This window comes from Mauremys mutica, chromosome 2 (assembly GCF_020497125.1).
Source record: "Mauremys mutica isolate MM-2020 ecotype Southern chromosome 2, ASM2049712v1, whole genome shotgun sequence".
NCBI lineage: Eukaryota > Metazoa > Chordata > Testudines > Geoemydidae > Mauremys > Mauremys mutica.
Window position 1 is genome coordinate 99,370,295 of NC_059073.1, and position 15,999 is coordinate 99,386,293.

Consider the following 15,999-nt stretch of genomic DNA (forward strand, 5'->3'; position numbering starts at 1 on the left):
AATTACTTCTGCTTTACATTAGTAGTCATGTCCCTGGTGCTTTTCAAGCAAATGCTAAGACAAGACAATGCTAAGACAAGACAAGACAAGAAAAAGATGTATTTTTATTAGCTAGCATTTAACTTACAAGGCTGCAGGAATGTTGAGCCACCTGAGATAAAGTCTTGGAAGCTTTCCTCTCAGTAACAGCTTACAAAGGAAGCATCTTGTACTATTTTTTCCCTTGAAGATACATTCATAAGAGAAATGTGTATTCATGGACAATAGGAGGACAAAGACATACCTCTCTGCGTACCATGCTACATTCCGATTGGTCCAGAAGAATGTTTATCACTGTTCCCCATAACCCTCCTGAAATGTTCTGACAGCTGTCTGCTAAAGCAATGCATCCTAATTCAAGAGATGTAAGAGCTGATCCGATTCCAAGGGAGGTGAACCTTACCTGGAACATTTTAGCAAGAAAGAAGCTGCATTTCATTGTATGAAATGTTAATATTTCATAGTTCATTCTGAAACCTTTATAATAAAGCATGCAGTCTTCATTATCTCTAAATTCTCTTGAACAACTACTAATGAATGACTTGTATTATCATAGAAGAGCATATAAAAGACTAACATTATAGCTTTCAGTATTTGGATGAGATAATTCTCACCATCTAACAAACAGATCAGGCATGTCTAGAAAGCTGAAAACATATGTGAACATCTTTAAGTGGTCTCAGGGTTGTGCACACCTCTATTTTTGCAACACTATATCAGGGATCAGCAACCTTCGGCACACAGCTCACCAGGGTAAGCACCCTGGTGGGCCAGGCTGGTTTGTTTACCTGCCGCATCCGCAGGTTTGGCCGATCGTGGCTCCCACTGGTTGTGGTTCACCGCTCCAGGCCAATGGGGGCGGCAAGAAGTGATGGCCAGCACATCCCTCGGCCCGCGCCGCTTCCCGCCGCCCACATTGGCCTGGGACGGCAAACTGCAGCCAGTGGGAGCCGCGATCGGCCGAACCGGCAGACGTGGCAGGTAAACAAGTCGGCCCGGCCCACCAGGGTGCTTACCCTGGCGAGCCGTGTGCCAAAGGTTGCCGATCCCTGCACTATATAAAAGAAGCATTTTACTGTATATATATTTTCATTAACAAGTATAAACAAAATAGTATAGCATTCACCATTTAATATTAACTGCTCAGTAGGAAAATGGATGCAGATGCCTTATATGAAGCCTACAAACATCTTAAAAATGTCATGAAAGAAGAACACCTGAATATTCTTTTTAATTGTAAATGGCGCCTGTTTTGAAACTAGTCTTGACACCTTTCTAATCAAAGCTGTTTATACACTGTTTTTGTAAGTAGGTTACTATGACTGTATCCCTGACTAAATATGGATAGTGAGTTGTTCATGAACACTTTGTTACCAAAACTGTAAAATACAAAATACTCCCTCAGATAGTCCTCTCGTCAATATGGTCATAACATTTTGTGAAAAAAAGGCAGCAAGCCCAAAATTTTCTATTTAGATTCATCTCTGGTGCCCACCATCATAGTGTCATCTAACTGCCACTAAAGATCAAACCAAAGATTGTTGCTAAAATAAGGCAATAGGACTGAATACACACAGAAAGCAGATATGATGAGTAAGGAGATGGCATTATCTAGTTACTTTACAGAGTGAGCCTATTCTGGAATTGTATATGTAAAGTTCCAGATAACTAGTTTTAAATAAAATGTTCTTGATAGTTTGAGTCTGAGCATATTTGCTTTAAATTTTTGTGAAAGTCATGTTAATAGGAACTTTTTTTTAAGTAGCGACAAGGTGGGTGAGGTAATATCTTTTATTGGACCAACTTCTGTTGATGAAAGAGAGAAGCTTTCAAGCTTATGAGAGCTTTTCCTCAGGTCTGGGGAAGGTAATCAATGTCATAGCTAAATACAAAGGTGGAACCGATAAGAAGTTAACTCATATCGTAACTGCCCATTGAATGGTCTCTAACACCTCTACAGTAGCTGGACAAAGGAAGGTCAGTGGGTTGCAGACTGTTGTAACATGCCATAAATCCAGTCTTTATTAAGTCCATGATTTTTGATGTCTAGCAGAGTTATCAGTTTAAGTTCCCAGTCTTGTCTTACGAAGGTGTAGTGCCGGTTTCCTTTGAAGACAAAGACCGATATGTAGTGATTATTTTGTAAGAAGTGTTTGCCCACAGGGGACACAGTGTTTTGGTTTTTTTTAAATCAGCCCGGGGTACTAGGATGACTTCCCAATGGGCCACCGTGAGGAAGAATATCTGGTCAAATGCACCACAAAACCAATGATATACTGGAGACAGATCAATGATATTGGCATCCTCTGAGAAGACATCCTAAACTCCCTCATAGATTTCCACCACAACTTCAACCACCACCACTCATCCATCAAACTCTCTCTAGAACAGTCCCACACCGACATGAACTTCCTGGACACCATGATCAGCTTCAACAATGGAAGTATATGAAGAAACTCATGGATCACCCCTCTTACCTTAACAGATTTAGTAACTACCCCAAGAAATTAGTTATCTAGTCAGGCACTCACATACTTCAGAAATATGCTCCAAGAAGAAAACCCAGGATACACAACTTAACACATTTAAAACTGCCTTCACTAAACAAGGACACCATCATGGAACGGGCCATCCAAACACTCTGAAAGAACCCAGGGCTTTGGAGCAGAGCCCGGAGCTGGAGCCCGGAGCAGTAGAGCTGCAGGTTTTTGCCTGGAACTGGAGCAGAGCAGGAACACTGTTCTAAAACCCTGAGAGAACCTATTTCAACAAAGGAAAAACAAAAGAAACAAAAAACTTCTGACTGAACATCCCACCCTGAAGCCCATATGGATTATCATTAAACAATTACAACCCATACTTGATGGATACCACATTCTGAAAGAAATCTTTCCCAATCCTCTCTTCTGGCCTTCAAACACTCTCTACAAACTCAACATCAGAAGCAAGCTCCCCGCAGCTCAGGATTCACCAACTCAAGGTGGCATCAGATCCTGCCATAAAAACAGACGCAAAACTTGCAGACATATCATCTCTCATGCTACAATGATCAATACACCTCCAACACATCTTTCAAGATCCATGAGTCCTACACATGCTTATCAGAACATGTGGTGTACCTCATCCAGTGCACTAACTGGCCCAACAACTATGTGGGTGAAACGACAATCACTCACACAGGAAAATGATAAAAGGCAAAAACACCATATCACCTGGGAAGAACACTTTCCACTCCATATCTGACCTCTCAGTCCTTGTTCTCAAAGGAAACCTGCACACCTTCAAAACACAAGCCTGGGAACTTAAATTCATAACTCCAAAAACACAGACACCAAAAATCATGGTCTTAATAAAGACTGGATTTATGGCGCATTACAACAATCTGCAACTCTGTCCTACGACTCCAGAAGTTAATTGACCACTTCAAATGGTCTCTTGCAACATATGTTAATTCCTTATTGGTTCCACTCTTGTATTTAGCGGTGACATTGAGGGACGGGCTACACTTGCGAGTTACAGAGCAACAAAGGAGCCTCAGGCACACTAGCTCACTACCAGTCCACATTGGCAAGGCATGTAGAGTTCTCTGACTCCACGGCTACAGCACTGCTGGTACTCCACCTCGGCGAGTGGAATAATGTTTGCTGTGCCCCCACTGGAGTGCTGTGGCACCAGTGTGAATGGGGTGTTGCATTACTGCGCTCTGATTGGCCTCCGGTAACATCCCATAATCCCCTTAAGTCAAGTGGCCATTCTTGTCTTTGTTTTGAATCTCAGCAGGAATGCGGATAGGCCCTTTGAAAGCTCCATTTCTGACATCCAGCTGCTTATCTTCCCCGAGACAAAGCAACCATTAGTGTGGAATGCTGTGTGAGAGAGAGAGAGAGAGGTGGGGGTCTGCTGCTGTCTGAACTTACAAGACAGCATGCTGACATGCTCTCAGACCCCCAAAAAACTCACTCTCTCCCTCCACATACACACAACACATTCCCTGTCACACTCCACCCCACCCTTCCCATTTGAAAAGCACGTTGCAGTCACTTGCATGCTGGGATAGCTGCCCAAAATGCACTGCTCTCAATGCCAATGCAAGTGCCGCAAATGTGGCCACACCAGTGCGCTTGAAGCTGTCAGTGTGGACAGACTGCAGTGCTTTCCCTACTGCGCTCTACGAAGGCTGGTTTAACTCAAAGCGCTCTATATCTGCAAGTGTAGTCATGCCTTGAGTACCATTCCCAGACTTGAAGCAGAGCTCTGTGTAAGCTTGACAGCTTGTCTCTTTCACGAGCAGAAGATGATCCAATAGAGGATATTACCTCATCCACCTTGTCTCTCTAATATCCTGGGACCAATACACTACAACAGCACACTACAACAGCACTGCAAACAACTTTTTAAAAGATCATTTCAAAATGTTTTCTGCCTAGTTAAACTAATGCAAACAAATCTCTTCCATGCTAAGGCCCCAGGAACAACTATCCTGGATTATCAAGAAAAGAATGGAAGGTGAGGGGAGACAGGGAAATGAGGATAGTAGGGCTGTCGATTAATCTCAGTTAATCGCACTGTTAAAAAATAGAATACCAATTGCAATTTATTAAATATTTTTGGATGTTTTTCCATATTTTCAATATATTGATTTCTATTAAAACACAGAATACAAAGTGTATAGTGCTCACTTTATATTATTTTTATTACAAATATTTGCACTATAAAAATGACAAACAAAAGAAATATTTTTCAATTCACCTTATACAAGTACTTTAGTGCAATCTTTATCGTGAAAGTGCAACTTGCACATGTAGATTTTTTTTGTTACATAACTGCACTCAAAAACAAAACAATGTAAAACTTTAGAGCCCACAAGTCCACTCAGTCCTACTTCTTTTTCAGCCAATTGCTAAGACAAACAAGTTTGTTTATATTTACGGGAGATACTGCTGACTGCTTCTTATGTACAATATCACCTGAAAGTGAGAACAGGCGTTCGCTTGACACTTTTGTAGCCAGCATTGCAAGGTATTTACATGCCAGAGAAGCTAAACATTTGTATGCCCCTTCATGCTTTGGCCACCATTCCAGAGGACATGCTTCCATGCTGATGATGCTCATAAAAAAAAAGTGTTAATTAAATTTGTGACTGAACTCCTTGGGGGAGAACTGTACGTGTCCTGTTCTTTTTTGCCTGCATTCTGCCATATAATTCATGTTATAGCAGTCTCAGATTATGATCCAGCACATGTTTGTTTTAAGAACACAGTCACAGCAGATTTGACAAAACACAAAGAAGATACGTCATAGGTTTATTCCCCATTTTGAACTTTAGCGTTCACAAGACGGGGACCTGCATGGACTCCTCTAAACTAAAATCCGGTTCTCGCTGCCACCAGTTACGTTTTAAGTGAGTAACACACTGCCTGTTCCCCCAAACTTTCCCTGGGAAACCCAGATTCAATCTCCCTGAATCTCAACACAAAGGGAAGCAGCCCACTTCCCCCCTCCCTCTCTCCTAGCCTACTCCGGAGAGATACACACGAGTCAAATCCTTGACTCAACACAAAGAGGGACTTACCTCACCCTCCCCTTCCCTAGTCCTGGAGAGAGATACCTTGATTCAAACTCCTTGAATCAAGCCCAGGAGGAACTCACTCTTCCCCCCTCCCCTTCCCCTGAATTTCCACAAGAGAAGGAATTAACCAAGTCCAAAGAAAAGAAAAGAATTTATTAAAAGAACAAAAAAAAAGTAAACTGTCTCTGTAATACCAAGATGGAACAATACACAGGGTCTAAACTTATCAATCTCTGGAGAGAATCCCCCCTCCTTTCTTTCTCAGTAAAAGCAATAACAGTACAGAATTAAAGAAATTCTATAGCAAAACACACAATTGCAAATGTCGAAATCAAATAATAAGACTAATCCGCCTTTCTAATTAATACTCACTATTGGATAGTAGGAACTACTCCAGGAGAACTTGGAGACATGTCTGGCCTCTCTTAGATCCAAAGAGAGAACACAGAGCAAACAAAGAACACAAAGGCTTCCCTCCACAGAGATTTGAAATTATCCTGTCCCTTGATTGGTCCTCTGGTCAGGTGTTTCTCAGGTTACTGAGCTTGTTAACCCTTTCCAGGTAAAAGAGACCTTAACCCTGATCTGTTTATTTATGACAGTACCAATGTTAGATTTCTAAGGATAGATACAGCACTCGACCCAAGGGTTAAGAATCTGAAGTGCCTTCCAAAATCTGAGAGGGACGAGGTGTGGAGAATGCTTTCAGAAGTCTTAAAAGAACAACACTCCAATGCAGAAACTACAGAACCCGAACCACCAAAAAAGAAAATCAACCTTCTGCTGATGGCATGTGACTCAGATGATGAAAATAAACATGCATCGGTCCACTCTGCTTTGGATCATTATCGAGCAGAACCCATCATCAGCATGGACGCACATCTTCTGGAATGGTGGTTGAAGCATGAAGGGACATACGAATCTTTAGTGTATCCGACACAAATATCTTGCAATGCTGGCTACAACAGTGCCAGGCGAATGCCTGTTCTCACTTTCAGGTGACATTATAAACAAGATGTGGGCAGCATTATCTCCTGCAAATTGTAACCAAACCTGTTTGTCTGAGTGATTGGTTGAAGTAGGACTGAGTGGACTTGTAGGTTCTAAAGTTTTACATTGTTTTATTTTTGAATGCAGTTTTTTTTGTACATAATTCTACATTTGTAAGTTCAATTGTAATTATAAAGAGATTGCAGTACAGTACTTGTATTAGGTGAATTGAAATATACTATTTTCTTTTGTTTTTTACAGTGCAAATATTTGTAATAAAAATAAATATAAAGTGAGCACTGTACACTTCGTATTCTGTGTAGTAATTGAAATCAATAATGTGAAAATGCAGAAAACATCCAAAATTATTTAAATAAATGGTATTCTATTATTAACAGTGGGATTAATCACATGATTAATTTTTTAAATCGTGATTAGTTTTTTTTGATCGCTTGACAGCTCTAGAGGATAGGGATTCATTTTAAGATGCGTTGAATGAAAAATACTAACAGTGATTACTCTTTAGAATACTTTTTTAAAAACACACATTTAAAATTATGACAAGTTAGTGAAGTCTCAATATTAAACATAATTTTTAGATTTGTAATACATTTGTTTCTTAAACTTGGAGCATCAGTTTTATGCCAGAGTACACTAACCTCAGGATCTCTATCTACCCATAATGGAACTAGCCATGCCAGCCCAAGCCGAGAAGGAACTTGTTCTTCACTTTTATCGTAAGGCAAGAACCAGAGAGACACCCAGTCCTGATCAGAAAAAAAAAAAAAAAAAGGTTTTGTTTCAGACAGTAACTGTTCAAATAAACTCTGCCCTCCACTCTATAAACTATTTTTTTCTTTATTTCAGTACAAAGCACTAATATTGTTTGGCAAAGATTCTAGAGGCAAAATGTAAAACTTAACAATATTACTGTGTGATATAAAACACTTTTTGCATTATAAACAAAATTAAAACGAAAAATTTACTTGTCTGTAAGACAAGACTGTCTTAATATGGTATAATGGTTTCTAAATTAGCAAAGAAAAATAAATGCTGAGAAATAAATACTTAATTCTGTCTATTACCTGCACAAGTGAGAAATGCTATCTAAGACCCTAACTTTACTATCCTTGAACTGTGTAGTACTTTACTTCACCAGGAGGCCCTTTATTTTATTGGGGCTATTTCCAGAGTAAAATACTGTGTAACATGAGTAAGGGTAGCAGAATTAAAAACATCTGCTATCTGAACCCAGTGTGAACATCCTGAATTCAATTTTTTTCATTCGTAACAGAGAGCATTCCTATTCTGGATTTTAGTCTTCCAAAATTAATTATAGTAAAATTCTGGCTTTGCTTTTATCCAGTTTAAGCTCAGGACCATGACTTCCACCTTACTCTTTACCCTAAAAAAATGCAATTTACAGAATATGGTCACAAGCACATTTAGGGGCTACATTATGAGGATTTAATTAAACAAAATCAAACCATACTCATTAGTAGGTATTTTAGCCAGTTTAATTTTTCACATAAGCACCTAAGCAACTTTATAGATTATCTACATCTGCACAAAGACTTAAGACATTTAATAGAAGAGTCCAGAACCTCAATGGTCCAGAACACCACAAAGCTTAAGCACAGTCTTAACTTTAATAGGACTCACTCACACATTTAACGTTAAGAATATGTTTCGACTTTCTTGAATCAGCATCTTGTACATCAACACTACCATAAGCAAGTTTTAATATTGTGCAGCATTCTGTTAAAAGAACCTTCATTTCCAGAACTGTTGGGAAAATCAAGGTATTTTTATTCAACCGTACTGTTTCCAAATACCAGAAGTAACTTCATTTAAAATATTCTTGAAGAAACTATACTTATTACAAAATTATTTTAGAAGTAAATACCATACTATTAGCCCTGATTTTCCATCCTTGCCTTTGAGTAGTACCTCATTCTGCAAGTAGCTCCTCTTAAATCAGGAGGACTACTTTAAGAGTGATACTGCTCAGTAAGTAAGGTTAGCAGAATTGGACTTTAGCTAGAATATGTGGTACACTTAAAATAGTGATATTAGCATTCTCTAGTATTCAAATTCAGTAATTTAAAGCATCACATTTCCAAGGAAAACATCAGTTAAAATTCTATTTTCTGCTCTCTAAAGTCAAGCAAAACTAGACTGTCGGTTTGAACTCTGTCAGTAACAATGTGTCAATGCTTAAATCACACAGATGAAAAACTAAGGGCAGCTTTTACTGCTCTCACCCTATTTTTGGCTTGAGCCATCATTTCATGGGACAAGTGAAGCAAGCAAAGTACTGTGCTCTTTGTGACACCTTTGCCCATGAAGGACATAGCATTTCCTCCCCATTCAACATAAAAAGATGAGATGACCTGTAATAAAATAAAAAATAAAAGTAAAAACATAATTTCATGGTGGCTTTACTATGAGGAATACATAGATAAATACAAATAGTCCTGCAGACTTCAGTTAATATAAATCATGATTAAGGGTAAATAGCAGCCGGCTCATCTCTTGGCTCTCATTCAGGTCTGCAGTGTCCTTCATTTGTCTGTGAGCCAGGGACCTAATGGATCTTTTTGTGGTTGTGACAGTTATTCATGATCAGGTGTTTTTGTTCAGAGTCTTGTATTAGTATGTCTGGGATTACAATGTATTGTTTAGCTAAACATGTTCCATTTTTAGCCTTGACTAATTCACATATCCAGCTTGCCACAAACCTTATGTCCCAAGGTACTATTTTGTATTAAAACACCCCCTTTGGATAACTTAAAAACAAAGCATCTTTTGCATGGCTGATAAAGACACACACACTTTTCAGTTATGGCAGTCTATTAAAATATTTTGTAGCTCTTCATAATTGTCCGTTGGATAGCCAGCTTTCCAATATTATGAAGAAATTATTTATGGCTATCTTGGTTCTGTGGGGAGCCCGGGCCCTTTAAATCGCCGGCCAAGCCCCACTGCTGCAGCTCCAGGGTAGCGGCGGCAGGGCTCCAGCGGTGATTTATAGGGCCCAGGGCTCCCCGCAGCAGCCGGAACCCCAAGCGCTTTAAATTGCCACCCGAGCCCCGCTGCCGGAGCCCTGTGGGTAGCAGCAGCAGGGCTCAGGCGACGTTTTAAAGGGCCCAGGGTTCCAGCTGCTGCGAGAGCAGTTACCATGCTATATGCGAACCTGTGTTATATCGGGTCGTGTTATATCGGGTTAGCGATGTATTTGGCATGAAAATAGTCCTCATTTGGCATAGACTTGAGTTGTTTGGGATTAAATTAATTTTGAGTTCACCAATTAGATTCTTTGAAAATTATATATGCACATTATATTTTGCATAGACTTTTACTAAGCTCATAAAGGAATCAACCCTACATAATTATGTCAAAGGAATTTTGTCATTAATTTCATTTAAACAGGGTAAAGATGAAAGTGCACAAAAGAGGAAGACCACACTTCACCTTCATGCATGAATAACTTAGCAGCTCACTTAAAAATGCAGTGGTGATACTCAACATGTACACCTCATAAGGCCTTCTTAAAAGGTCCAGTAGTGGATCAAATATGGCGAACTAACCAAACACAAAGACATTGAAATATACAATTTCAAACTGGACAAAATGGATCTGCTTCACTCCACCACTCATAAGTTTGGTTTTTTTTATTTTTAACTGGTGAAATTAAATATTTTTTTATTTGATACTCCTTTCCTGCAACTTGCATGGTGGACACACACCCAGAATTCATTCACTGTTCCATTTTCACTGAAATCATTGTGCTACAAGATTACCAAGTAAAATTTCCCAATCATATTTCATTTAACAAAACAGACAAGAGTAATATGTACCTTGTTTTATGATTGCAACCACCAAAATACAAGTGATAACGTAAGTTACTTACCTCAAGAAGACCTGTCAAATATTTCATACAAATTGTGAATGGCTCAGCTGTCGCTGAGTATGAACTCCAGCCTGGGTGTCCAGTGACATGGACCATTCCTCGTAACGTTCTCTCCAAAGAAGGCAATCCATAAAAGTGGGGCGCATCTGTTACCCGTAAACACTGTAGCAGTTTCAGAGCCAGCTGTGTTCGGAAACAATCAGTAAGTTCCAAGCCTTTTCTGTTCCAAATACAAAAGGCAAATGTATCAGATGGATGTATAAAAATTAACTTAATCGGTATTATTTTATTGGATACCAATGGCATCTTATTGTACCTGTAGTTCTATAAGTCTAGGTATCCAAATCTCTTGTATATGGTAAAGCAGGACAAAGTTTGACATTTGCAGCTTCAAGTGTTTTTCAGTTCTGAAAGCCCCAAATTTCATTTTGAAAAATTTAGGAACACTCGCTCAAATAAAAAAAAATGGATGAATACAGAAAGAACCCTGTAATATACTAGGAAACACACCAAAGAGAGGGAAAGAAAATTCCAGAATCCTGGGAGGGAGGGAACGCAAGGCGAATCACCCTGAGCTCTTTGATACTGATGTGCGACAGCTCGCTTTTGTGCCATAAACGTTGTCAAGCTCCCAAAGCGGACTCCCCGATCCCAGGGCAGACGCATCTGTAACCAGAGTCAAGGTGGGTTGAGGGGGATGGAACGGGACCCCGGCACCCACCATACGAGGATCCAGCCACCTGCGCAGGGAGTTGAGTGTGCGCTTTGGGACCGTGAGAACCATTTCTAGGCTGTCATGTCACGGTTGATAGGCTGACGCCAACCACGTCTGCAGAGGCCTGCCGTGTTGCACCATGTAGGTACAAGATGCCATGTGACCCAGCAACCTGAGATACTGCCTTACTGTGGTGGTGGGAAACTTGCAGAGGCTGGTAATTATGCATGCTATAGCCAGGTGTCGGGTCTCCGGGAGGAAGGCCCTCGCTTGGTTTGCGTCCAGGACTGCCCCGATGAACTCTATTGTTTGAGTAGGGGAGAGGACAGACTTGCTTACATTCAGCATGATGCCCAAGCGACTGAACGTGTCCGTGACCAATTGTACTTGAGACCGGATTTATTGGTGAGACTGGCCCCATATGAGCCAGTCATTGAAGTACGGGAAGATGTGCACATGATGCCGGCAAAGGAAAACTGCCATGACCGCCATGCACTTAGTAAAGACATGAGGGGCTGTGCACAAGCCGAATGGGAGGGCTGTGAATTGACAGTGCATCTTGCTCACCATGAAACGGAGGAAACGTCTGTGAGACAGGGTAATTGAAACGTGAAAGTATGCGTCTTTCATATCGAGGGCGGCATACCAGTTTCCCAGATCCAAAGAGGGAATGATAGTGGCTAAGGAGACTATACGGAACTTCAGGTTGACTATGTGCTTGTTGAGCTCCCTGAGGTCCAGAATGGGTCTTAGGCCTCCCTTTGCCTTGGGGACAAGGAAATAGCGGGAGTAGAAACCCTTGTCCCTGAGCTCCTGAGCCATTTCCTCCACTGCCCCTAGGGCAAGGAAGGATTGTATCATATTAAGGGCCACGTGCCTAAGCAATACTTGTAGGACTCTAAAGTCCATCGGAGGTGGGCCAGACATGGACATGCCAGTCACAGCCTCATCACAGGAGGATGAAGACGACTCCACCGGAAGTCACGGGTGCTGACTCAGCGGGTTGGTCTGGGTCCGGGTCCAGGTCCGGAGGGGGACGGCTGAGGGTCGCCTTGGGAGGTCGCATGTCCAAGCGTGACAATGGTCAGGCAACCGGGGGGGGGCTCCACAGGAAGATGGGGGAGCAGACGCTGCCCAGGGAGTCCAAAATTGCCATTGGGGCTGCCAGTTGGGCGCTGGGGGGGTCTTGACCGAGGCTTCCTGGGCCCAACCGGGGAATGTCTGAAACCCCTGAAGCTCTCCCCGACCTGACTGAGATCACAACAGCCAAGGAGGAGCAGTGCGAGAATGGACAGAAGGGGGCACCGAGTCCTTTGGCAGCCGCAGGTCATGCGGAGATCAGCGTCATGAGGTTGCTCGTGACCATGACTGGTGCCATAGTGAAGAGTGGTGCCGCGGTGGAGAACGGTGCCGCGATGAGGGATGGTGACGTGTGGTAGAGCAGTGCCACAAAGAGGGGCAGTAGCGCTCCGGTGACTGGTGCCGCGCTGGAGAGCAGTGCCGCGAAGCAGATCGGTGTCAGGCCGTGAGCCGGTGACGTAGCAACAGTTGACGTGGGGGTTGGTGTTCTGTACGGTGTCGGTCCGAACGGTGCCGCGAAGTCGCTGAGCGTGACCTGGACCTCGAGCGGGACCATGTTCCAGCAGTCAACAGTGACCTCAAGCAGGAATAGCTCTGAGGGTTGGGACTGTAGGACCAGCGCCACGAATCTGACTGGTGCCGTGAGTCAGACTGGTACCTAGGACGGCGCTGGAACTCGGAACGGTGCCGGGACTCCGAGCAGCATGGAGATGCTGGTCTGGGGGCTGACAGTCCGAACATTGCCGATTTGCCCTTGGATGGTACTGGCACACAGGCCTGGACCGGGGGTAGCGGGGCTGTCATTTCGATAAGCCCTCTAGCAGCCTTGAAGGTATCCAGGGTATCCGAAGGCAATGTAATCTCTTACACTTGCATGGTCCCTTGTGCTGGGCTGGCTTGCTGCTTGGTCAGGGCCGGAACAACTGCTGTTATTTTATTTTAAAATAATTAAACTAAATGTCATAGCTTTTACCAATCTGAACTCACAAGTGACTCTGTCAATAATCACATCTGTCCAAGGTGACAGATGTTGTGAACTGAATATGTGCAAATGTATCATCAATTCTTTCAGAGGCTCACACTTAGCAATAAACCAGGTCTAAGCAGTAGCCCAATTTATAGCATGGCCATAGTCTGATCTTTTGGATCCAAATGAAAACTGAATTGACTAAATAAGTTTGTTCATGTTCATACAGTATGATCATGTATACAGTGGGGAGAGGGTATTTTAAAAAAATATATGGGAACTATGTAGTTACAATCTTTTTCTATTGTGCCACCAAAGACTTATATTACTGAGGTACAATATTTCAGCAACCATATACTTGAACCCTGAATCATGTGGACAGATGATTATACTATCCTCTTATACTGTACCTGTTAGTAACTGATGTGAAGCAGAGTAGCAACATGTTAAAGAGACCAATCAGTTCTTTCTGCAGTTGTTGCCTGACAGCAGTTTGTATGTCATCTGTTTCATCCTGCTCCTGGGATTCAGGTCGGACCAGAAGGTCTAACAGTGAGCTTGAATTCTAAAGAGGGAAATATTATTAAAATCTTCAATTCCTATCCTAATACCCTGTCTACTGAGATTTTTTTTTGGTCCACTTGTTATAAGTTAAAATGTAGTTTAATAATTTCACTAATTAATACTTCTTTTAAAAACCTGAAATGTATAATTTTCTGTTAGGTCTGCCAGTCTACTAAGCAGTACACAAGAAAAATTCTGATCATTAAGTCATAGTAAACTGCATTATGAATCAGTGGTATTCAAGATAATGCAAATGTCAGATGAATTATTTCCCTGAGATTCCAAAAGGCATGTGAAAAATACACACATGCAATTGAGATATTAGTTCAAATTATATCCTCCTGTTTGACTACATTTCCTGAAACACTCAATCTGATGGCTTTTAGTTGTTAATATATTTTATATTTAATGGGCTATCTTTCCAACAGTGCTTAGGCTCTCATTTAAAGAAGATGGAATGATCCGATTTCCATAAGTAGTCAGATTTTCATAATAAATGAGAGCAATGGGAGCTGCTGGATGCTGAATACTTACTTTTATGCTTAGATTACATTTCATTTGTACTCTTTAAAAAGCAGATGATATGCCCTATGCAGGATCTCTTCCAAGGTAGAAAACCAAATAAATTATCCTTCTTTTAGGCCCATGTAGTTTAGAAAATAAAGCAACTGGTACCTTATGAGCTCAAGCACCTAAAAGTACTGCAGACTTCATCCTTGGTTAATAGTATTTTACTATCAGTTTTTCACAGTATCACTTCAAAAGAAGTTTTATTTACAAGCTACAGACAATCAGCATCCAGTCCAAATAGAGAATGTATTACCACCATTTAAGTAGTATCATTACTACATAGCCATAAGCGTAACACTGAAATCATAGAAGTATATGAGTAGAAACCCAATAGTATCATCTGGCAAAAGCAACACTTGCCATCAGAAAAGTCATTCACACAACAACAAAAAAGCAAAACCTTTTACAATTGTTTGATGTTAAATCATCAAAATATTAAAAGTTGTGATACAGACTACAAGGTAACCTATCACTACTAATGATAAATTTAATTGTAGTTCTTGATTTTGTAAAAACAATATGATTTTCTTTAAAGCAGCAGAAACTGCTTAGCTGTTTTCTACCAGGAATGCTTTAACCAAAAGCAAACAATAACAACAAAATCAAGATACATTTTAAAGGCTTTATTTGTGGATGGTTTGCAGTTATATCACTTTGTGAAGTCTGCAATTTATATTTTCCCCTAGGTATATTCTTACATGTTTAAGCAGTACCTCCAGAATCCATTTTAGATGTTCTGCTTCCAAACTCTTCTTCTGTTCCCTAAGCAACTTGTTTAGAAAACTTAAGACATCAGCCAGAAGCTTCTCATCTTCTGTAGAAGCTGGAAGTACTTGCAGAAACCTTTGGTACAAACAAACAGCATAACTATAGATTTCACTTTCATATCTGAAGCACATGACTTGAGATCTGAAATTCCAACATGATATGAAATATCCATTAATATAGCAACACTATGGACTTCTCTGTAGTAAGTATTAAATTTAGAGATATGAACAGAAGTAAAGACAAGGAAAGAGCTATTAACACTTAAATATACTACCAAAACTAACTACAAGGGGAAAGAGCTGAATTAGCTGCCTTCATTTTTACAATTCACCTTTTCAATTCAGTTGTTTTAGTCATATTTATTTTTTAGATTTTGCTCCTTTTCTAAGTTTAAGTTATATATACTTGGCAACTAAAAAGTAAATTCCTTTTTAATATATCTTTTTTTAAAATACTGAAAACAGAGGATCTTTTCTTGTCACTTTATTCTGTAGAGAAAAGTTTATTAGGAAAACTCCAAGTATTCTATACATCTTAAAGCTTAGATACTCAATATTATAGGGGCAGCTGGTAACAACCTCTATTTAGGTTGCTTAACATTTTCCATTATGTAAGATTTTTGACCTTTTCCATAAGAAGCTATCACATTTCCATTGTTTGTAGCAGGCCTCTGCTATTCAACAGGGGAAATCCTCTCACAGAGAAGTGCTTTTTCTTTGTTCCAGGCAATTCCATTCAGATTTAGCTCAGTTCTAAAGTGTTCAAATCGTCATTTTCCATCTCACTTGTAGTTGTCAGAAAATTTTGGCAGTGTGCCAAAATTA

At 40.6% G+C, this 15,999-nt stretch overlaps 1 protein-coding gene across 5 annotated transcripts in view; it reads right to left on the bottom strand.

Moving 5' to 3' along the window:
- Positions 1-15,999, bottom strand: part of RTTN (rotatin) — a 175,401-nt gene that overhangs the window by 84,252 nt on the left and 75,150 nt on the right. For 4 of the 5 annotated variants that reach the window (XM_045006473.1, XM_045006472.1, XM_045006475.1 and 1 more), the window contains 6 exons: positions 15,106-15,250; positions 13,684-13,838; positions 10,512-10,731; positions 8,863-8,991; positions 7,258-7,365; positions 284-442 (listed from right to left, as the gene is read on the bottom strand). In XM_045006473.1, the coding sequence (XP_044862408.1) occupies positions 284-442; positions 7,258-7,365; positions 8,863-8,991; positions 10,512-10,731; positions 13,684-13,838; positions 15,106-15,250 (916 nt within the window). The remainder of the gene's footprint in view (positions 1-283; positions 443-7,257; positions 7,366-8,862; positions 8,992-10,511; positions 10,732-13,683; positions 13,839-15,105; positions 15,251-15,999) is intronic. The other variant, XM_045006474.1, reaches the window with a different exon arrangement.